The sequence below is a fragment of the Camelus bactrianus genome, chromosome 17, assembly GCF_048773025.1.
Source record: "Camelus bactrianus isolate YW-2024 breed Bactrian camel chromosome 17, ASM4877302v1, whole genome shotgun sequence".
Lineage (NCBI taxonomy): Eukaryota > Metazoa > Chordata > Mammalia > Artiodactyla > Camelidae > Camelus > Camelus bactrianus.
The window spans coordinates 42,297,211-42,320,276 of NC_133555.1; the positions used below are offsets into that span (position 1 = coordinate 42,297,211).

Below are 23,066 nucleotides of genomic sequence, written 5' to 3' on the forward strand. Positions count from 1 at the left end.
CCTTAGACATGCACAGGTGTGTCTATACTACGCTGGCTGAGAACAAAGAAGTCAGCACAGCTCGCATTTCACCAACTTAGCAAAGAAAATGTCCTTCAATCCTGAGGCAGAAGTCACCTCCGTGGCTCCTGAATCACATTGTTTATGGAAGCGACAACCAATAAGACCCAAGGAGCTTCCAAATTACAAGTAAACAAGTCAACTCCTGGGAAAAGTATTTCCTTCCTTGAAACATTTCCTTCATTCCTATTAGTTAGAGCCTTAGCAAGGATCACAATACAGTCGTCCCTTGGTATCCTCAGGGGATTGGTTCCAGGGCCGCTAGGATACCAAAATTCATAGACGCTCAAGTCTCTTATGTAAAATGGCATATACAGTGTTTGTGTATAACCTAGCACATCCTTCTGCATGCTTGAAATCATCTCTAGATTAGAGTATCTAATACAATGTAAATGCTGTATCAATAGCTGTAAATACAATGTAAATGCTATGTATTAAACAGCTGCCTATGTCTGACAAATTCAAGCTTTGCTTTTAGAACTTCCGAAAATTTTTTTTTCCCAAATATTTTCTATCTGTGGTTGGTTGAATCTGCAGCTGCAGAAACCCACAGATAGGGAGGGCCAACTGTGTAAGACAGAGGGATGGAGGTGAGTATTTGAGACAAAGCAGTTTTCCAAAGTGACTGTGCAGAACATAAGCGTCCTGAGGTCGGCTTGGGCCACTCTGAGTTTAGTTTGGGAAATGCCAAACTTAAACATTAAGTTCCTCTGCTGGGGACTTTTCACTGCCTTTAGCATGGGCATTTACAGCATGAATCTCCACCACAAAGAGGAATGTTTGTGAAGAACTTCCCAAATGACAGGGCTATGGAAGTTCTTTCCCCAAGCTGCGTCCCACGGGAAGAGGGACCAGTCCCCAAGAACCAGAGTGGAGGCCGCTTCCGTGCGGTAAGGAACCCCCAACCTTAGTGTGAGTGCTTTCCTGTTCTGACACTAGAAATGACAACCATCGAAATCCTGAAGGCCAGAGGTCTGTCCTGGGGTCCTTGGGAAGCAAGTCTGTACCAGCTCCCAGGCCTGGGGATGTGGAACACCCAGCAACTCGGCCAACTACGCCCAGTTTCCCCAGCGCCTCTCAGGTGCTTCGACTGCAAGCAGCATCTTCATGCTCTTTTTTGCTAACTGGATCCAAGACGCCCTCCATCTGGCTCTAGCAGATATAAATGCCCTTCTCACTGTAAGACTTGACAGGGACTATGCAGTTATCACAGACAGCAGAATAGAAAACAGTAAAATCAGATCAAGTTTTCTGGAAAAAAAAAAAGGCTGCTGTCAACAGCACTGAGGCTTCCACAATGTGAACTGGAAGGTAAGCATGTTTGCCAGCGCCCCAGAGACACCCGGTCACGCACAGCTCCTCCCCTGGAAGATACTATCAATGGGGGGACGGCCCTTGGTGCCTTTCCCTCCGCCAGATAGAGGAATTCATGTGACTCGGAGAGACCCATCCCTTGCTTGAAGTTGTCAGAGTCTGTCTGCACGCTGCCCCTGTGCTCAGTGCCCTGGGTTTTGACCTGGCTTCGTTTTCCAGGGAAACAGCATCGGTGTTAACGGGGAGGGAGGTACGTGCCCCAGACACGGGAGTAGCGGGGCTCCCAACTCCTGCAAGAAGGATCCAGGAAAAGGACCCTCCAGGACGCACAGCAGTTGAGCCTCGGCGGCCAATCAGACTGCCATCCTGGCTGAAGGCTCTAGTTAACAGTGGTCTTGAGGCATCTGGGCCCCTCCAGAATCCAGACGCCACTTCTGAGCCCTCGGAGATACAGCCAGGTTCCATCACAGGTCCACCCGCTGTGGGCTCAGACCCAAAGATTATTGCTCTGTTCAGTCTTACTTATCAATCTGTGGAGCGTGTAAAAATGCAGATTCCCAACTTATCCGGACCTACTCCCCTGGCTTTCCTTTCACCTGGAGGCGAAGCTCCTACAAACCAGTGCTCCACACTCCAGGCCCCGTGGAGGCCATGACTCCCAAAGGGATCCTCATCACCCTACATCCACGGGGTCTCTCCCACACTCAGGGCAGACGCTTTAGGGAAAGAGACCCATATATTCCCAGGCCAGCCTCTGGGCTGCACCAGTGTTGGTTCTAAGAAATTGGGGAAATAAATGTAAGAATCTAGGCCCGAAGATAAACTCAGGAAAGGTCCGGGGCATGGAGGGTTGGAAGTCGGACAGTGATGGCCACCTCTCCTTGGGAGGACGTCATGATGCCAGGGGTCAGTATTAATCATCCCTCATACAGAGTCAGCCATGAAAAACATCCTCAGGTGACAAAGTGCAGAGAATGGAGAGGTCTGGGAGTCATCGCTTTCACACTCTGATTAAGCTCTCTAGGGAAATTCTCAAAAGTGGTTGAATGGAGACAGACAGGCGATTCCTCAATATTCCATCACCCCCCTCACATGCCAGCCGCCCCGCAGAAAATCACATCAGAGTGAACTGACAAACCTCTCTGAGAGCGGCAGTACGCACCCCCCTCAACCGCCTGACCCCGCGCTGTCCCACAAACTTTCCTCCTCACCTTCCCGACGCCTTCGTCCTGGGGGGCGCCTCCCACCACGTCGGTGGTGGATGCGTGAGCAAAGTGGCCGGCGGTAACTGCGTAGCCTGCCAAGGGCGGGGTTGAGAAAGAAGAAAAAGACCCATCAGAGGACACAGTTTCTCAAGCATCCCTCATCTGGACAATTATGATCCAGTTACTCTTGGACCAGAAATTACAAACGGCAGCTATCAGTCCTCTCCTGCTGGAATGACTCAGCTCACAAAAAGACATGTTCACAAGGACATCAGGGCAGGAAAGAGTGCTTTCTGAATGTCCTTTTTTGGAACAAATGCTTTTTTTTTTTCCTTTGGAGTTACAATTTTCATAGAGTAAAAGACACTCACCTAAAGTGCAAAATTCAACAAATGTGTGCTCACGCACATAATCTGCAATCACCACCCAGAGTGAATATAACCACAGAACCATAAGCCCAGAAGGGTCCCTTTCTCTCTCTCCTAGCCACTAACCCCTACACCACCACTATTCTGATTTCTATCACCACGTATTAGGTTTGTCTGGTCTAAACCTCACTCAACATGACATCTGTGACATTCACCCAAGTTGTTGAGTCTGGTAACAGTTTCTAGTAGTTGAGTACATTCCACTGTATGAATATACTGTAATGTCTTTATTCTCCTGCCGCTGGGCATGTGGGTTGTTTCTAGTTGTTTCAGCTCTATTATGGATAAAGCTGCTACGAATATTTGTCTACACGTCTTTAGATGTCACTGTCTCTTTCAGTCTTTCAACTCTATGAAGAAGGTACGATTATTGCTTCCATTTTACAGATATGGAAACAGGGACTAAATGTGTTTAAACAACGTGCCCAGGATCACACAGCAAGATTCAAAACCAATCTGTGTGTCTCCAAAACTATTACAGCACACCTACTCCTAAGAGAAGGCAGAAAAAAGGTGATGGTGGGTACCTGGGTGGATGAATGGCTGAGCAAAAATGTGGATACAAGAGGGATCTAGAATCAAAGGTGAAAGTTGTCCAAGCTTAGTCTAAATGTCTCCTGCTTTCTGGGACCCTTGCTGGCAGAAGGAATCTGGTACCGGCTGCCACATATTCTCTGAACCTTGCCCTCACCCTCAAACCCTAATACTGGGATCATGAGCTGTTTGCATTTTGTACTGACACCGTACTGTGATCACCTCTCACTCACCAGGTGGCCGATTTCTCTCAGACTGGAGGCTCACATTCCCTGAGAGTATTATGAGTGATATCAGAGCTTCAAATGACCCTTGCAATCCCACAGCACGAGGGCCCCTGTCTGGTACACAGGAAGAAGCCACAGCCCTAAGGTGCAGAGGACCTGTCCTCGAGCCTAAAGCCACATCCAAACTGGGCTCCCTTCTGCCCTACCTTCATCCTCTGGTCTAATAAGCACATGCTGAGTCCCTCCTACGCACCAGGCACCAGACCAAGCCCTGGGGATGTCAGACTGACCCCTCTCCTCCGGGGGGCTCCCAGCCCAGTTGAGGGGTCCACCAGTGTTCAGTGCTGTCTCTACAGCACGCACAGGGGAGGCAGGTCAGCTCCTCAACTCAGGGCTCAGAAACACTCTGCTGTTTAAGAACCCTGTGACCTGGCAAGTTCTATGAATTCTTTGTCCCTCAGTTTCTCCATCTATAAAATGTGGGTGATGATATCAGCTGCCTCAAAAGTTGGTTTCAGGTATTAAATAATATGCAGGGCCTGGCAACAGACTGAAGAGCTGGGAGCAGCAAACACCCACAAGACGGAGTCAAGGGATCCCGGGCTGCGCTACTGGGCAGAAGGCTTGTCGTCAGGAGGGAAAAGGCACGTGAGCAACTCCCTCCGGCCAACACACAAGTGAACCTCTATGCAAAACGGGGGTCAGAGATGCCCCAGATTTAAGTATAATGAGTGTGAAAGAACACTGTTTTCTCATCATGAGGCCTTGCTAAATTTAGCTTCACTTTCAGTCCAGAAGGATAGCCATTAGGGCATGAATTAAAGAAAGGAGCCCCGTCAAATGGTCTGCACACGAGCAAAGACACCTTCCGTTCTGTTCTCCAGTAAGCATGGTCTTGTCCCAGGGTCATTCAGGTCTGGTGGCTGCTAACTGAGGTTGTGTCTACCTTCTTCCTAGAGGATTACAAAGGATGGGAAAAGAAGGGAAATTTTTCTGAGCGTTTCATCAAACCTCAGTGTTAGGGAGCCATCCGTTGTGCTCAGCTCTGGCTCTTGTTATTTCTACCTGCAACCAGTTCTGTGACCAGCACGCAGAGACCTCATCCAAAGGAAAGCCATGGAAAACCAGGATTCTCTTGCACTCGTTTTGTGGCTAATTGCCTGAACTTGAGCAATTGCTCCAATAGGAAAGAAAACGTTTGCTTCCATGAAGGTTCGACTGTCAGCCTTTTAATTAAATCACACAGCTTCACCTCAGCCCCCTCCTCTGTTCTCCTCTCCACCTTGTGTGTGGGGAGCTCAATGCTGAGGTGCCCTTGGCCCAAAGTGTAACTGAGTAGAAGAACACATGCAAAAGCCAACAAACTCTTCCTTCCAGCGGTAAAGCAAGCACTGGGGAGCGTGGCGGTAACCACTACCCTTTCCCCTTTCTTACGTGTCCCCTCCCTGAGCTACTCACCCAGGTACGTGTACCGCCTGTTCATGATCACTTCATCATTCAGTTTGAAATAGGTGTTGTCTGTAAGGTTCAGCACTTTGACCGTCCCAGCCCAATAAAATGACCCTGGGGCACCCATCACCACCAGCTCCTATGGAAGAGAAACCCAAAGGTAAACAGGGAAGGCAGCTGACGAGGGGAGTGGGCAGTGTGGTGAGACCCACAATCATGACAAAGAACTCATAGTTAAAGATGTTGCACCAAGGATGTTCTTCACCTGAGCCATAGAAAAAAAATTTCCTTTTCATATTATTTATATTATTTACAATAGCCACAATATGGAATAAACCTAAGTGTCCATCAACAGATGACTGGATAAGGAAGATATGGTAAATATATACACAACAGAATACTACTCAGCCATAAAAAAGAATGGAATCTTGTCATTTGCAGCAACATGGATGAACTTGGAGGGGATTATGTTAAGTGAAATAAGTCAGACAGAGAAAGACAAATACTGTATGGTATCACTTATACATGGAATCTAAAAAATACAACCAACTAGTGAGTAAAACAAAGAAACAGACTCACAGATACAGAGAACAAACTAGCGGTTACCAGCAGGGAGAGGGAAAGAGGAGGGGCAACATAGGGGTAGTGGGAGGAAAAAAGGGTTATTATGGGATTACATGAAATCATGTGTGTGAAATTTTTGAAAATTATAAAGCATTATAGAATTTAAAGACCTCTTCATCAATTAAAAAAAAACTCACCTTAAAAAAAAAGACCCAGGAACGCACAAAGACACCACTGACGTCAGCATTTATAGAGTCAGGGGAATGGGCCTCGCCCTCAACAAGCCTGAGAGTATGTCTGTGCTGCACAGCTGCCCAGTGGCTGATGCTGACGTAACTCAAGGTGCTCAAAAATGAACCTCCGACTAAGGGAGTCGGGAAGAATACCTGCACGGTTCTGCCCACAAGAAGAGGCACCGTAACCGTGCTCACCAAGCTGGAAATGACCTGACTGCCTAACAACAGGGATTCTCAATCATGGGCATCCATTCAGCAGAATCCTGCAGCATTAAACATACCGTGGCAGATCTAATGGCACTGAGACACAATGGCCAAGTGCCATGGAGTTAAAAAGGATATGCCAATTTGCAGACACTAATAATACATATAAAATAAACAAGTCTATACTGCATAGCACAGGGAACTATATTCAATATCTTATAGTAACTTATGGTTGAAAAGAATATGAAAACAAAATAAAACAAAAAGGATATGCCAAGTAGTATGTGTGCTATGACTGTTTCATAGAAGAAAAAAAATGTATACAGACAGACAAACGGACAAATACCAGAAGGATCAGCCCCGAAACATTTATAGTTTTTCCCACTAGGTGACAGGATTCCAGGAATCCTTTTTCCCCCTCTTTCTCTCTTATCCCGAAAGTTTATTTTGTGTTTTTCAAAATTCTAGAACAGCAATTAAATAGTAACAAGGAGGTCATCTCTGAAAATGCAACGGGTATTGGAAGGGCATAGCTCAGTGGTAGAGTGTGTGCTTGGCATGCACGAGGTCCTGGGTTCAATCCCCAGTACCTCCCTTAAAAATAAATAAACAGAAATTTGTATCCGTGTGTGTGTGTGTATCTACAGGTATATATAGAATAGATAAACAAGATTATACTGTATAGCGCACGGAAAGGTATACAAGATCTTGTGGTAGCTCACAGTGAAAAAGTATGCGACAATGAATGTATGTATGATCCTGTATAACTGAAAAATTGTGCTCTACACTGGAATTTGACACAACATTGTAAACTGACTATAACTCAATAAAATAAAATTTATAAATAAATAAATAAATCTAATTACCCCTCAAATTAAATAAATTAAAAAACAAAAAAATTATTGGAAAAAAAAAATAAAATGCAAGGTGAACTCCCGGGATGACAACATACAAGGACCCAGACGGAGCCCACACTGTGCGGAGACGGTGACGGGCTGAGGGGAAGGCGGGCGTGCACCGCATCCCTGCAGACACTGGATGTCCTGGGGTGAGGCTTTCTCTCCCCATCCTTCCCCAACAGGAAATCCCTTCTCTTTGATTGTATTTTCTAAAGTAGGTACATGGCAATAAAAAAAATACTAAAAATTACTTTTCTAACAAAACCATTATTTTTTCACTTGGCAGCACCTATTAACCATCTACCACTATGTACAAAAGTTTGTACTAGACACACAGATCAATTAAGTCCCTCTGTATGACATTCCCAGGGAAAGGCAACATGGAAATGTTCAAAATATTACAGAAAACAAATCTGTCTATCCAAAAGGGTTTAAAAAAAGACAATGTTAGAGGAAACCCCTCAGCTGTACAAAAACCCCAAAGGCACAGGCCAGCTGGGCTCCTGGAGATGACGGACACTGTAGGTCGTGCCTCTCACTGCTGAAACACACCCTCCCTCCCTTTGCTTAGCGTCCCCACACTGTCATATGTCAGAAGCACCCTTCCAGGCTGGCCCCTCTCTGCAGAGCTGGCCTCACCACTGGCATAAGCTGCTGGCTTCCAATAAGTCCCTGGAGGCGAGATCCTGCCCCAAGAACTTCAGGTTTCTGATGACAGTTCATAAAGCCACACTGATTCCCGGGGAGCCAATGTCTGAAAAAGCCAGAGCCCTGTAAAGAGACCAGCAGAGAGAGGACAGAGCACACAGGTGGGACAGCACCTGTGTGACAGCGGCAGCGTCAGGACAGCGCTCTGAACGACCTGTATTCTGATGTCCATCCGCAGAAGAACCTTAACCAAGAGGAGGGTGAGCATGGATGGAAGAAAAGCCACCAGACTCCTGCCTGAAGGGGTTGCTCTTGGTTATTCAGGAAGGTATGGACCACGAATGATGCTGAGAAGCATGTCGCTTTAAGGTTCTGAGATCCCGTCCACCTCTGAGGATGCCACTGATGAGAAACCAGGTACTGGTGGAGGTTTCTCACTGTTTTATAAAAATGTATCATTTTCTGCACTCAGGACACATCACAGGGAAAAACATGGGCAGGGCATTCACACACTCACTCCCCTTACACTGATCTACTCTATGCAAGGAACCGTGCTAGTTCTAGACGGGGAGTGAGAAAGACCAATGATCACCGAGCACAGACTTCTTCCCTGGCCTCGAGCTCAGAAAGGAATCTGTCATCAGTGCCTAAACATGAAGGTCACAGAAGGACATAAGGAGCGCTCTCCTCAGTGTCAGCTGCACACATAGCGTAGAGCTTCCTCCACCGGCAGCCCTTCCTGGGCCAAGGCTCTGAGCATCGCAGCGGCCTGTGAGGTCCTTCAGGACACCAGGCAGTGGACCTGCTGCTTCCTCATGACTTAGGTAAAGGTTGAGAAACATACGTCTCACATATCCCTCCTCTCTCAAACATTACAAAGATGGTAAGACAGGGTCATCGCTCTCCTCAAAACCTTTAAAGCCAACAGCTTTGGGGTTTCTCCCCCTCACCTCTTAGGGCACATGCTTCCTTCTCCCTGCAGTTCAAAATAGATAAACAGAGGCCCGGCCTGAGACCCTTAGGGCTGGGGGCAGGGGAACAGCACCTTCTTGGAACTCCCTCCTATTTGGCTTTTTCCATGCGAGGTGTGTGCAGCCTGGGTCATTTCACTGCTGTCCACAAGCGCTGGAAAACGTGATCAATGCTGGGCTCCCCACCACCCAGGAACAGCCAATGCAAATTAACAAGCAGAAGTGCAAGCTTCTCCAAAAGCCCAGGGCCACCACTGCCTAAATCATGTGGGCGGAATCCCGTCAAAAACCAGTGTGGCCCTTTCCCCAACATGCATAACCTCCTGAGGTACACGGGTAACTGGGGTTTCCTGAGAGCAGCCATGGGCTTTTCTCTGTGCCCTGCAAGTCAGCACAAGCTGCGGGGCAAAAGAGTCCTGGGATCTGTGACAGAAGTCTGTGCCCAACAGATTTCCACCCAGACGTCCGCAGGCTGCCAAGGGGCTGCCCCGACGCTGGCAAGGTTGGGCCAGGCCTTCCCTGGATGCTTAGAAGGATCTACCTCTATTGTCCTAGGCTACAGAAATAAATCAAGTTCCCGGAAAGTTCTCCCTTGTCCTCAACGCTGGGCTGAAATTCATGTGGTGTCCATGACTCAAACAGCTCTGATAACCCCACGGTCACTGACCTTCAGGTCAAGCAGGCACCCTGGGCCAGAGTATTCTGGAACAACATGGCCATGACCAGGCGGCCACAGGAGCACAGCCAGCTTGGGAGGCAGCTGCCTGCCCTGTGCAGGGACAGCCGAGCTCACAGCAAAGGCAAGCCCAAGTGACAAGGTCAGCGGGAGGCAGAAGAGGGGCACCCAGTGCTGCCTGACCCCTTTAACCACATTTCCTGCTTGGCCTCCAACAGCTGAAGTTCCAGAAATGAAGGAGGCAGCGAGTTCAAAGACCTCCGGTTTAGGGAGGCCAGAAGCCTGGGAACTGAGGCAGAGGCCAAAGCCCAGAGAGGCCAGGAGACAGCGTGGCCAGGTCGGTCACTGCCACCGCCACCCCCCTGCACTCCACACCCCTGCCCTTCCCGCTCCTCCAGCCAGGCCCCCCTCCCACCCAGCCCCAAGGCCCTCGTCTCCCCCGACTGGCTGGCTGGACACACCTCCTCCCCGGGAACTCTTCCTCGTCCTCAGCTCTCCCTCGATACCTCTGATAAGTTCTCATTTCTGCAGTGAACTCAGTTTCTCCCCCCATTATCTAAAGGAGGCTTCTATCCACCCACCCCCAATCCCGGCCCCATGCAGAACACACCTAGTCCAGCCAGAGACTTGCCGGCACTGGCCAAATTGAGGCTGGGTTCCTAAAACATGTATGTGAGAACCCCATGCCATGAGCTCACACTGCACGCGTCTAAGGCAGACCCATCGGCTGACCTCTTCCAGGGGATTCTTCCACAGGCAGCGGCCTTTCCACGGGTACCCCATTCCCCAGAATCCTGGCACAAAACCTCCTTCCTCTACTCTACAGTCCCCTGGCCACCCAGCCCACTGATCCTGCCATCATCCTCTCAGACTCCCCCCATCATTTTTATTCCTAAAGCATCCCGCTAGCCTGTCCTGTCATTTTGTGGCTGGACCACATCACAGCCTCTACCTGCCCACCCTCCAGGCTCTCCTGCTTCCAAACGCCCAGGCACACCAGCCCAGCTTCTCTCAGAGCACTGCCACGGCTGTGTCTGTCACCTGCGTGTGAACTTACAATGGTTCCCAGCTGCCTCCTGGGCTGAGTCACAACGTACTAGACCTCCCGGGAGGAACAGGAGCCACAGAACGTACACAATCTAAATGCTTATGGAGGTGGAAGATGACCAAACGTGGCCTATGGCAGGATGGTATTTCAAATCAATGGGGACAGGAAAACGTTTAACACACCAGTATCAGAACAATCAACTATACATTTAGGAAAACAGTGCCGCTCACCTCCATCATACAACATTTGCAAACATAAATCCAAGATGGATTAAAAATATACTCCTCATTATAAAAGTAGCAGAACTAAACATAGGTGGCTATTTCATATTCTTAGGATGGGGAGGACCTTCCTAAGAGAGAGGTCTAGAATCCAAAAAGGAAAAGACTGATAGATTTGACTACATAGGAATGTTTGATGTCAGTAAAGACACCATCAACAAACTTTTAAAAAAAGTAAAAACTGGTGGGGAAAAAAAAACTGGTGAAACATACAAGAGATAAGAGATTAGTGTTGAACATACAAGTTCCTGGAAGTCAGTATAACAATTTAAAAAATAACAACAGTAGATTAACAACATAAATGAGCAATTTCCAGAAAAATAAATACAAATGGCCAATACTTGAAGAGGAGACTGAACAGCACTAATAATTAGGTAAAGGGCCATTAAAACAATATGAGATCTTTCTCTTTTTTTAAGACAAAAATTTTAAGTGCTGGTGAGAGGGTGCTGGGACAGACAATGACACACAGCCAGGGGGGCTGCTGACTGGTAACCATTTCTGGAGTGCAATTGGCCAGCATGTGTCAAAATTCAAAGTTTGGACAGCTTTCGACTGAGGGATTCCTCTATGAGTCTCATCTAAAGCAGTATGCATTTGTGCACCAAATGTCACCCGTGGGGACCTCTGTTATGAAGCTGCTGGTGACGGTCTAGGCTGTTCCAGGAGCAACCAAAACCAGTGGTGCCATAGGCCCTTTCTCTCCCTCCCTGTCTCGTCCCCTCCTGCAGCTCTGGGCTGTCCTGGAGCAAGTGAAGGAGAAAGTCACACGCTTGGGCCAAGACACAGTATGGACTTTAATCTACCAGGTGATGGGAAGCCACGCAGTCAGAATGACAATGTTTGACCCTTAAAGATTCCTCAGGCTGGTGTGCAGATGACACAGGGTGAAGGCTGAGAAAGGATGCTGCTTGAGGTGATGAATATGTCCTGACACTAGAGGCAGGTGATGACTGCACGACACTGTGAATGTACCAAATACCACTGACTTGTTTGCTTCAAAATGGTTAAAATGGTGAACTTCATATGTGAATTTTACTACAATAAAAGAAAGAATGGACACAGGGCCAGTGTATCTCCAGGCAGTAACAGTGGCTCTTCCAGTGGGGTGATGATGGCGGTGATTACAGCTGTCATATTCGGGATATGCTTTGGAGGTTAAAACACCAGAATTAGAGGTAAAGTAAAAATGACCTTTCTGTTTTGGCCTGAGCAGCTAGATGGATGATGGGGCCACTTACAGAGCAAGGCATGGAACTTTGCACATGACATAAAATCAAAAAAGTGTTTGAGAAACAGGGAGTTGATAGGAAGGGTAAACTTACAGTGGGGAAGAATCCCATGAGAAAACAGTCCCTAAAAATGTGCCACTGGCCACAGGTCATGGTCCAACTGCATAGGTACATAAGCATTCAAGTCCACGGTCCTTCAGAATCTGGGAAGGGGGATGGATGGAGTCGTGCATAAAATCAAGTCTCTCCACCATAAGGAGAAGGCATGCTCGGAGGTGATGCTCAGACGCCTAACGTATCTCCACGCCTGCCAGCACGGAGACACAAACTCCCCTGAGCACTGTCTCACTTGCTCCGCCTCTTTAATCACTTCCTTCCACCGGCCTCAGAGTCAAGCTGACTCCTGGAGAAATGGTCCCAAAAGGGGTTCCCTCCGAAAGAGCCAGCCCATCCCCTCTGCCCAGCGGTCTCTGGCCAGCAGGTGACCCCACAGTTTCAACATCCTTCCCTGGATGTGAGGACCAGAATCCACTCCCCATTCAGGTATGTGGGGGCATCAGAAGACGTGCCTGTAAGGGCTCCCCAGTCACCATCAGCAAGGAAATGAGCACCAACGAGAGAAGAAAGGGCCCAACGGTGACACCCACCTCGGTGAAGACGCCTGCTATCCCCGCCTGGCAGGAGCCGTGCTCTTCTCCGTACTTCTTCTTATACTCTAGAGGGGGAGGGAAGGGAAGAGAAGAAACCACAGCCGTGTCAGTGTGTGCCAGTCGTGTGTGGAGCGGCCGAGCGTGCTGGCCACGTCCCCGGGTGCGGCTGCGGGCCCGGCCCAGGGACGCCGTCCAGACTGGGGCGCAGAAGGAAAGTCTCAGGAATCCACCCGACCTCAAAAATCCAGGCTCCAGTGCCATCAGGTAGAGAGGCTGCCAAGTGCCCTGGTGGACTTCCTCTGGGCATGTGGGGAAAGAAGAGCAGCAAACCATGGTAATTAAGTGGGAGGCTGGTGACAATTATTTCATTCACTGCAGAAAGGACGGGGAGCCCCAGTATGAAGAAGGGGCTGAAAACATGCCCCAGAGACGGACTGATGTGGCCAGCCCAGTGTGGAGTCCCCTGGAAGACGACCAAGCCTCCCCAAAAGACACTCCATGCAGCTAGAGGCAATGCATTCTCTACCGTGCAACCAGAAACCAGCCCTTGGAGCCCCGGGGCTGCAGGAAAACGGAAGCGGGGGTGGGGGGGTGCTCCACCAGACAGGCCCCAGCACACGATGCGATACTGGCACTGACACCTCTGTCTTCCTCGTGTGGAAGGAGAAAATGAGATCTCTCCAGGTCAAAAGAAAACAAATGGATAAGTTTTCTTCCTCCACCATTCATCCCCTCAGTTCCCAACGTGCCAACTCAACGCAATGGGGCATTCGGTGGCTGCTGTCTCATTTTTAGGTTGGCATTTTAAGTTCAATGCATTCCGGGCACTGTGGCAACCATGCCCACTCACCATTTCATCAATCCCTCACCCCTGGGAGCCCGTGTTGCCATTTGTCAACACGTAAAACTCCTGAGGCTCAGAGAGGTTAAGTGAATCGTCCAAGGTCACACAGCTAGCACATGACAAAGCCAGAATTCTATCCAAGTTCAGCAGGCTCAGAAATTCATTCTTTTGCCTCTGTGGCCCATCAAAGGTTTTGCAAAGTGAGTGACTATATAAAACCTAGGAGGTGAACAACTATTTGAAATAATAACACCAGTAAACACAGAGATGGAGAGATGTGCATTTTCAGTGACTCTAATGACATGTGAAACTGACACTGTTGGACACCAGCTCATGGCTGTCCCTGGGCACCTTCAGGTCAGGGCTACCCCATAAAATAACCCAGTGACTGCCATGTCACCCCCTGGGCTCTTGACAAGTCTCTGGCCCCATTAAACGCAATATACTCAATTCTGAAACACAAAATAAATAATATAAAGGAACAATGAAGCTGTGATTGCAACACAGCGCCACTTCCTGTGGCCCAGAGTGTGTCCTGGAGGAGAAGCGGGGGCGGAGGGGGGAGCGGACCCTAGGGGAATACACAGAGTAATTCAGTTTCTAACAACACTCACCGCAGAGCCTGGTAACATTTTCCAGTAAGTGGCCATTAACCAACTGCTAAATTACAACAGAATGTCAATGGGGTTACTCCTTTTCCAGGGGAGGGCTAAATCAGTTCCTCCTGCGTTGTCCTGTTATAACAAAGAGAACTCACGGGCCTACCAGAAAGAAACCCAGCGACAACGGAACATGATACTTCTCTGCAAAATCTTGCACTTGGGCCGGGAGCGGGGCTTATACAAAGTCATAAGAGCTCCTGCGTCAAATTGTATGATGGCAAGAAATGATAAAAATAATAAAGTCTATACTAAATAGCACAATGGCAAGAAGAATCAAAACGTTCCCATTGGAACAGTTACATTAAATGTGGAAGGTCTGGCAAAAAGCATTTCCACCCACTGACTCCGGGGTAAACACCCCATTGTAAGTCTTGAATGAATGAAATGTATGAAGGAAACTCAGGCCCCAAGAGCTGAAGGAAACTACAGTACAGCATGAATGAGTTCAGTCTCATAAATTTAGGACATGAATAGGAATTACGTGGGAATCTTCCATCTTTTAAAGACAACAGACTCAGGGAGAGGGTACAGCTCAGTGGCAGAGCACGTGCTCAGCATGCACGAGGTCCTGGGTTCCATCCCCAGCACTGCTATTTAAAAAAATTAATTAAAAACAACAAACACGTAAAGAAGAGTCTCAAGGTCTCCTTTGCAAAAGGGACTCCAAAAACAGATAGGAAAACCTGTCTTTCTCCAGCTCATCCCCAAACTGCTGGCGAGCTCTGAGCCAGGAGCAGGCCCCGGGGTGCCTGTGGCGGCCACAGCCATCCTCGGAGCCGGGAGCTCGCCACTCCCGCAAAAGGCCCGCAGGGGAAGCCCTCTGTCAGCACCCCCACCTCAGCCAGCACCACAGCACCATAGCACCATTCCAAGGCCAGCCCCGGCCAGCTCCCGAGCTGGAAGAGAGCACTGTGGGCCAGAGATACACAGCAAGCAGGCTGCTCACACTGTCTCTGACTTCCCTGAAACCCCAGGGTCTCCACCTGCCTTCCCAGGATGCTCAAGAGCAAGGAATCAAACCATGAGGGGCTCCTGACCAGTACCCATGACTCCTGATTTGGGGGCAGGCTGTGTTCTGACCTTCCAGAATCCTCTGTGACTCCATGATTAACCCCTTCAACTTGCGACAGGATCCAGTGCCCCGTCCCCAACCCATCCCACCACACACACTTTGGGGGGCAGTTGTGGCAACTCTAGGAAGGCTAGAGTTGCCACCGGTGTGACCGGATCAGACGTCTTCACATGCCACAGCCTTCTAGAACCCGCCTCAGTTTCTCCACCCAGGTGACCTGGCAGGTATAGGTAAGTGATGCCCTCTCCCCATCTCAGAAAGTGTTTGTTCATCACACAGTTTACTCAACACAGATGTGAGGTCACCCATCCCAGTGCCCCCGACACCAGCCCTGCACCAGGTGCAGTGTGTGATGACGCTGCGCAGACGGAGAGCGTACCCACTGCTGCCCGCACTCAGACACCAGCCCGGGTGGAGACCCAAGACCATCAGACACAGTCCTTCAGCCGCTAAGCTCCTGAACTTCCCAACGTGCTTGCCTCGGACCTTTGTGCCTCCCAATCTCCCAGCCCTGTCTCTGTCTTCCAGCCCATCAGGCTCCCTGACCTCCACCCCAGCCTTGCTGGAAGAGGAGCTGTATTCTGGGTACCAGGAATCCTGCTTCTCCAACCAGGGGCCTAAGGATGGCAAGGGGTGTGACTGTAGCAGGGCCAGGATGCACAGGACAGATTTTTCTGGGCTTTCCAAACCTGGGTTGGCTGATTCCACCTTGGGCAATTCTGGCTCTTCGTGGGCCCCAGGTAGAGCTGGACAGAATATTCACATCCAGTTCTTCAACGCTGGCCCACGCCCTGGCGTGACCCTTCACAGACAGTCCTCAAAGATCTAAGGACACAGACAGGACAGCCCACGCCGGAGACACCGAGCCTCCGTCCAAGACCAGCCCTCCTGGCACAAAGCGCTCTTCATCTAAAAGCCAGACTCCTCTGACAAAGGGACACGAGCAGCCTTCGCGAAACACTCTGAAGCTGTTCTCAGCAACCACGCAGCACCACTGTGGGAGCACAGCCACCACGCCCAGGGTCTGTGCCCCGCCTGCCCCTTTCCAGTAGAGAAAACAAACAAGAAACACCCACACTGTGCTGGCCCATTGGACAGTGAAAAATCCTGATTAAGTGAGAAGCGACCTAAGAAAGCATGTGTATAGTCAACAGGGCCACACAACAGGTAAACAGGCACCTCAGGGTGCAGGGGTGACCCTTAGAGCCCAGGCCTGGGCTATGGTGGGCTTCTCCAGAGATACCTGCCAGTCACATAGGACCCTGGACTACAGCACGCTTCTGGCGTTTTCACTCTTCTGACTGCTATTACCATGAGTTAAGAATAGCAATTTCCATGAGTTAAGAATACCACTGTTATTTTAACCTGATTCCTTCTGCAAAAAAAGAAAAAAACATATATATTTTGTATAAATAGAATATATATATATATAATGTATAAGCAGAATATAAATATATAACATATAAATAAAATATACTAAAATATATTTATATATATATAAATAAGGCAGGTTGAAGTTTCTCTCTCAGCCAGTTTTCAAACACAGGCCTTTCTTCTTATAGGGCCGTCTACCAGAGCCATATGCTAAAACGCTCAGTTTTGTTTGCCTACATGGAAGAAGGCAGGAGAGCCTCCACCACAGAGCTCTGAGAAGGGAAGTGGGCTGTCCCCCCGACCCACCCAGCATCCCCAAGAAAGGCCCCGGGGTTATCCACCTCCCCTCCACTGAGAAGTCCAGGAAGTGCAGGGTGGAGGGATCAAGCCTCCAGGCTCCTGTGTTCCAGGAAGAACCCCTCCTGCACACACAAAGGCTCTGGCCCTGCAGCCAGCTGCTCCCAGGCATGTCCACTCACCTCCAAATGCCCCCAGGACGTGGCAGGGCGGAGCAGACTGCAACACACCAGCTCCCTCCCTCTCTGCTCTGGAACAAAATCTTTATCCATTCTGAAGCAGCAAGGAAGAATCAGGCTTGGCAGCTCACAGATGCTGTAACAAACCTGACTCTGTTGAACGTGGGGGAACTGAACCAGGGAAGCAAGATGAGGTTGAAAGAGGGGGCCTGGAAATCACTTAGAGGAGCTGGAAACAGGTTGGGAAGCTCTGTCTTCCTGCTGCAGGTGAGTCTGAATTATGTGGCCTGCGTCACACACTTTGATTCATGAAGTTGTGTGGCTCCTCCAGTCTAAAAATGGTAGTATTTCCCTTGGTTTAGCTGCTGGTTTTACTAAACCCTGTCTAAACAGCAGGCAATTCAGAGAGGAAAAAATACTGGTTTCTAAAATGTTCACAACCTACAACTCAATGCATGGAGCTTACACTAACGAATTTGATTCATTCAAGAATTAAATTAGGTGGGATTACTTTCCGTACTCTCCCCAAAACACGGGTGGGATAAAACCAACCCCTGGACAGATCAAGATTTATATACAGTGTAACATATGTTCTCCCTACTAAGCTCTCTTCCTTTTATCCATCTGGGGAAGTTTCATCTTTCAAAGCCAGTCTTTTTAACACCTCAATTTCAAAATTATTTTTCCATAGTTCCTTAACTTAGCCATGAAATCAAGTATCAGAGGGAAAAAAACAGTTCTCCAGTCTTAGTTCTGGAATTTCTGCTTGATTTCTAAGTGAATACTGATAATTAAACAACTCAGAGGACAAGGAACTCGGGCAGACAGATCGCTAGTAATCAAAACAGCATTTAAACATACAAAACTGAAGAGAGGACAAAACTACCCTCAGCTACAAGAACCACAGTATAAATGGGGTTGGGGGGAATGATCTAAATAGCTAGCTTAATGAGCAAGGGAGAACATTTTATCAAAATAATTGGCGATGAAGCTATCAAAGGTGAGCATTAAAGGAAAGCTGCATGAAGCCAGAAACTTACAATTACGTGAGAGGAAGAGGCTTTAAGAGGGGGAAAGATCTTCAGAGAATTAGAGATAATTCTAACCCTATTCATTCATTTTACAGAGGAAGTCACTGCTACTCAGAGAGCACACTTGGCTTATTTAAAGCCACACAGCTATTTAGCCTGAGTCAGGATTCAAGAGCAGGGCTCCTGACTTGCAACCTGTTTCAGCCACACCATCATGCTTCACAGAGCACATTTCCAGTGATAACATTCTCATCCTCTAATGAAAAAAAAAAAGGTTTCCAAGGATGGATGAATGGATAAACAACAGGTGGTATATACAGACAATGGAGTACTATTCAGCCTTAAAAAGGAAGTTTTAGGGGCAGGATATGGCTTAGTGGTAGACTGTGTGCTTAGCATGCATGAGGTTTTGGGTTCAATCCCCAGTACCTCCACTAAAAATTATAAATAAATAAATAAACCTAATTACCTCCCTGCTGCTGGCCCCCCCCAAATTTTTTTAATAAAAAGGAAGGACGTTCTGACACATGCTACAGCATGGATGAATCTTGAAAATATCACGTTAAGCAAAGTAAGTTAGACACAAAGGGGCAAAGGCTGTACGATTCCACTGATGTGGTATCTAAAGTGGTTCAATTCTCTGAAACAATCCTTTCTCTGTCAAGTAAGTCTGTGACCTTCGTTCATCTCCCTAAGGCTCAGTTTTCTCATCTATACAATGGGGATAAGAATATTTACCCACCCCAGAAAAACGATGTGATTACTCACTAAGACCATAAATGGTAAGGTGTACCCAGCACAACACCTGGAACCCAGCAGGTCTTGGTAAATGTCAGGTGAACCTGAATCTGTTAGTTTCAATGAAAGAAACAACACCTACGACATCCATCACACAGATGTGCAATTTAAAAGAGAAGGTTCATAAAATTTGAATATCCCTAAGGAAACTACTAGATGACCCAGTTTAAGACATCAATAATTCCATGCAATGTATGGAAACATGTTTAAAGTGTAGAATGTATTTGTGCCCAAGATAAGAATTCTTGGCACCCAAGGATGAGCTTGATGGGGCTCTCTGACCCCCAAGAGCCACTGCCAGAGACTTGGCCTTCTCCTCTGGCCCTGGCTGCCCCCTCCAGCCACCCTCCAGCTCCCCCATCTCAAGGTCCCTCTCTGCATTAACTGGCCATAATACAGAACTGCAACTGTTGTTTTTTTTTTTTTTTAATTTGCTCTATTTACTTAAATGAGATAATGTTTATGAAAGCTCTTTGGAAACCATAAAGTCCTATGTAAATGTAGAGTTCTTTATTTAATAAAAATTTATGGAGCTTGTTCTTGAATTCTCAAGTGGATCAATTTACCCTTTTATGGTTCTCCCCAAAACAGAAACACAACAAAAGAAAACCTCAATAGCTTCTCATTTGTAAATGGATCTTGATTGATTTGTATCCCCCGTGGAGCCCAGCCTTCAACATCAGAAGAGGGAGAAAGAATCCTTCCATCTGAACGGGGGATCTATTTCCTTCTATAGAAAGGATCTTGGCCTTGAGAAATGCAAAAGCCATTGGAAATAAAAGGTCTGGCCACCTCCAGACAACAAAAGAAAATTGTACAGAAACCTGTGCAATTAATGGGACAACTTTAAAGCACAGCCCCATTTGATAAATTAAGACCCCGACAATTCCAAACTTGAGAACACTTACACATGGCATGTATTAAACTTTAGGTCACCGATAAAAAGAGGAGACCTTCCAAGCAAATAAACTGTGCAAAAATGACCTGCAAAGGTATTTTAAAAATGATCTTCTTTTCAAGGAGCCTTGAAATCATTTTAGTAATAACCCAGCTTTTCATGCTCCATGATCTGTTCATTAAAGCAGGATCTGTGGGACACCTTACAAGAAAGTTTAACAACACCGTGTTAGTACTTAAAAGGTAATTACAAAATTCCCGATTACTGAGTGTTCACTCTGAGCCAGGAACTGTGTCAGGCACATAATGTACCACAAACAACTCTGAAGCAGGAGATGATCTCCCCACATTACAGGAGGGCACTGAGGTTCTAGCGGGTTTGCCGGAAGTCACCCACTCGGAAAGCAGGGGCTATGGGCGCAATCACGGGAATGAGCGAGTGGTGAAGCCAGAGTCTGAAGTCAGGTCTAACAGACAAGAGCACTCTAAGTGCATTTCTGTGTCAGTGTTTTCTTTGGAACACTTTTTGTTAATTTAGCTGAGCTGCTCCCAGATTATTTAGTATTAGTGAGAATAAAACGATGACCTGTTTATAGCCCCCTCCTGCCAACCTCTGGCTTCTTGCCTGCGTGGACTCAAGGGCAGAGGACGAAAGACATCTCTGTGCTTGGTTTAATCAGTGCACTGACTTAACTTCGGGGAGTCCTAAAATACCATGACTTGCTCAATGGTAACTCATGTCTTATGGTGCGTGCTCTTTGACGTACCAAGAGTTACCCCCACGTGTTTTCCCCCACATTCTGATAAAAGCCAACACCATAGGGTAGTCACAAGGATGCTCCCGTATCAAACATAAACGGCTGGACGTAAGGGTATGCTCCATCCGTTTATCTTACTTTGCGTCCTCAATTCATCTTTGTTTCCCATTCCGTCTACATTTCCTGGTTCCAAATGGGATCTCCCAATAGCATTTCCCACCCAACCATAAACAGGAAACACCTGAAAAGTCACGAGAAGAAATGTCCTTGCGCCAAACCCAAAGACCAATTTTTTCTAAGAATTCGAAAGTCTGAGACATTTTGGACAGGTGCCCACACACTTGGAGGCTTCCCTCAATCAAAGCAGCATCCTGGAGAGAGCAAGCTGGGCCCTCAAGGAGACCCACCGTCAGGCCACAGCGAGAGAACAGTGTGTGGTCTTTCTGAGCACTCGCACCTGCATTTTCTCATGAGCTTCCCACAATAACCCTCAGATGCCAACACAACAGAGGCATCACCGCGTCCATTCCCACTGACGGTCCAGCCACAGGTCCAAGGCCACAGAGGTGGAAACATGGAAGATGGGGGCCACACCAAGCCTCTACCTCGTCCTGGGGCCTTCCCACTAGTCCCAGGACGTGCCCATCACCCACAGCCACGATCAACACCAATTCCCACCATTCCTCTCTTCCACAGGCCTCAACGGGCTGCAGACTTTAAGTGAGTCTCTGTTTTTCCAGTTGTGAAATGAGACTAACCTGCCTTAATGCCACCTCGCACGTGGATGCAGCTGGGGCCCTGGGAGAGGCACCCAGCCCCAGACACGGGCCTGGGAGCCTCTCCCCTCTCAGCTCTGCCACTTCTGAAACAGCACTTGCCCTCTCTGTTTTCCCCCGTGGATCGGGAACTTCTTGGCTTCTATCCATCAGGCACTTAGCACAGCATCTAACAGTTACTTAATAAAGAGGAGTGGACTCTATTCCTGGTGAACAAATTAGTCACCCAATAGTCATTAACAAACACGTGCTCAGCAGAGAGTACAGTAGCACAGAATATGGGATATTAGCCTAACTACGCTTAGCGTATGCAGTCTCCCCTCACATCCGTGATGGAGTTGGTCCAGGACCCCTCTGCGGATACCAAGACCTGCAGGTGCTCAAGTCCCTTGTGTAAAATGGCAACACAGTTGGTCTCCATATCCTTAGCCGAAGAAGGCCAACTGTAGTATTTTATACACACACACCCATACACACACACCCATACATACACATACACATACACACACACACACACACACACACACACACGTATGATGCTGAGCACGGCTCTAAGAACTTACAGGCTTTAACTCACTGAATCCTCCTCTCAGCCCCTTGAGGCAGGTTCAGCACAAGGAACGTATCCGAAGCCATGCCATAAACAAGAGGCAGAGCCCTAGTGGTCTGGGCCCAGAGGTGTGCTCTTAGCCACCACCCTACTTTGTCTCTTCTTGTGCGACATGTGAATAAAAGAATGGAAATTAGAACTTGGCCTGAGAAGCCACGCCACATCTCTGAACTGCTGTAAAGACAAAGGGGCCGGTCTGGGTGATCTCTGAGAGGCCCTGTCAAGCTCCAGAGTACTTTCCTTGTGCCTGACCACGACGTCATCCCCCACCTGGAAATGATAGCTCACAATACTGAGCTTTTCCACATGAAGAGAAAATAATGGGTGTCTAAGAGCCTCAGTGGGTTCAGTGTAGACCACAAAGCAGGGAGGTGGAGATGCCAAAGCCAGAGCACAGGCAAGGGCCCTAACTGGTCACCGACCCTGTCAGTCCAGTCTTTTAGAGAAATCTAAGTGACTGCCACCCCTCGCCTCTTACAGGACCAAGAACTATAGAAACGTTCTGTTCAGTCCCCCACTGTCCTACGGGGCTGCTCTTATACCCCAGACTCCCCGCCCCAGCCCCACCCCATACTCCTCCCTGGGCAACAAATGAGTTAGGACACACTAGTGTGTGCCCCTGGGGAAGCAGGGTGGGGCAAGGCACAACCATTTTGCTACTTTCCTTGCAGCTCCATTTGGCCATCATTATGTCGAAAAACAACCAGAGGAAAGAGTGAATCTAAAGGCCCGGGCCCATCCCACAGCCACTGTTGTATGAGGAATTTGGGTTCCTGGGGCAGTCTGTGTCAGTCAGCTATTACTATGTAACAACCATGAAATCCCCTTAGCAAACAGTGACAGACATTTATTTCTTACATGTACGTCTAGACATCAGCTGGGCTCTGGCTTCAGGTTTGGGCTTCAGGTCTACTCCACATGTCTCTCTTCTGGGACCAGTGAGCTACGGGGGATGCAGTCCTGGCGATCATCTGAAGCATCCAGAGGAGTTGGGGGGAAACCTACAAGGCCTCTTAAGGCCCAGGCCCAGAGTGCACACTCTACTGTGAATGAGGGACACGTGGGGCAGACGTGAAGTCAACCTGTCGCTGGCCCTGTGCTGCCCTCCTTGGCTCACACAGGCTTCCATGTTCCTGCCAAGG

General features: G+C 48.2%; 1 protein-coding gene across 1 annotated transcript in view; it reads right to left on the bottom strand.

The window, feature by feature from the left end:
* The window catches only part of ITGA9 (integrin subunit alpha 9), a 314,996-nt gene that overhangs the window by 264,402 nt on the left and 27,528 nt on the right, over positions 1-23,066 (bottom strand). Inside the window, exons 5-7 of the mRNA XM_074345242.1 lie at positions 12,624-12,691; positions 5,227-5,356; positions 2,586-2,671 (exon numbers count right to left, since the gene is read on the bottom strand). Of these exons, the coding sequence (XP_074201343.1) occupies positions 2,586-2,671; positions 5,227-5,356; positions 12,624-12,691 (284 nt within the window). The remainder of the gene's footprint in view (positions 1-2,585; positions 2,672-5,226; positions 5,357-12,623; positions 12,692-23,066) is intronic.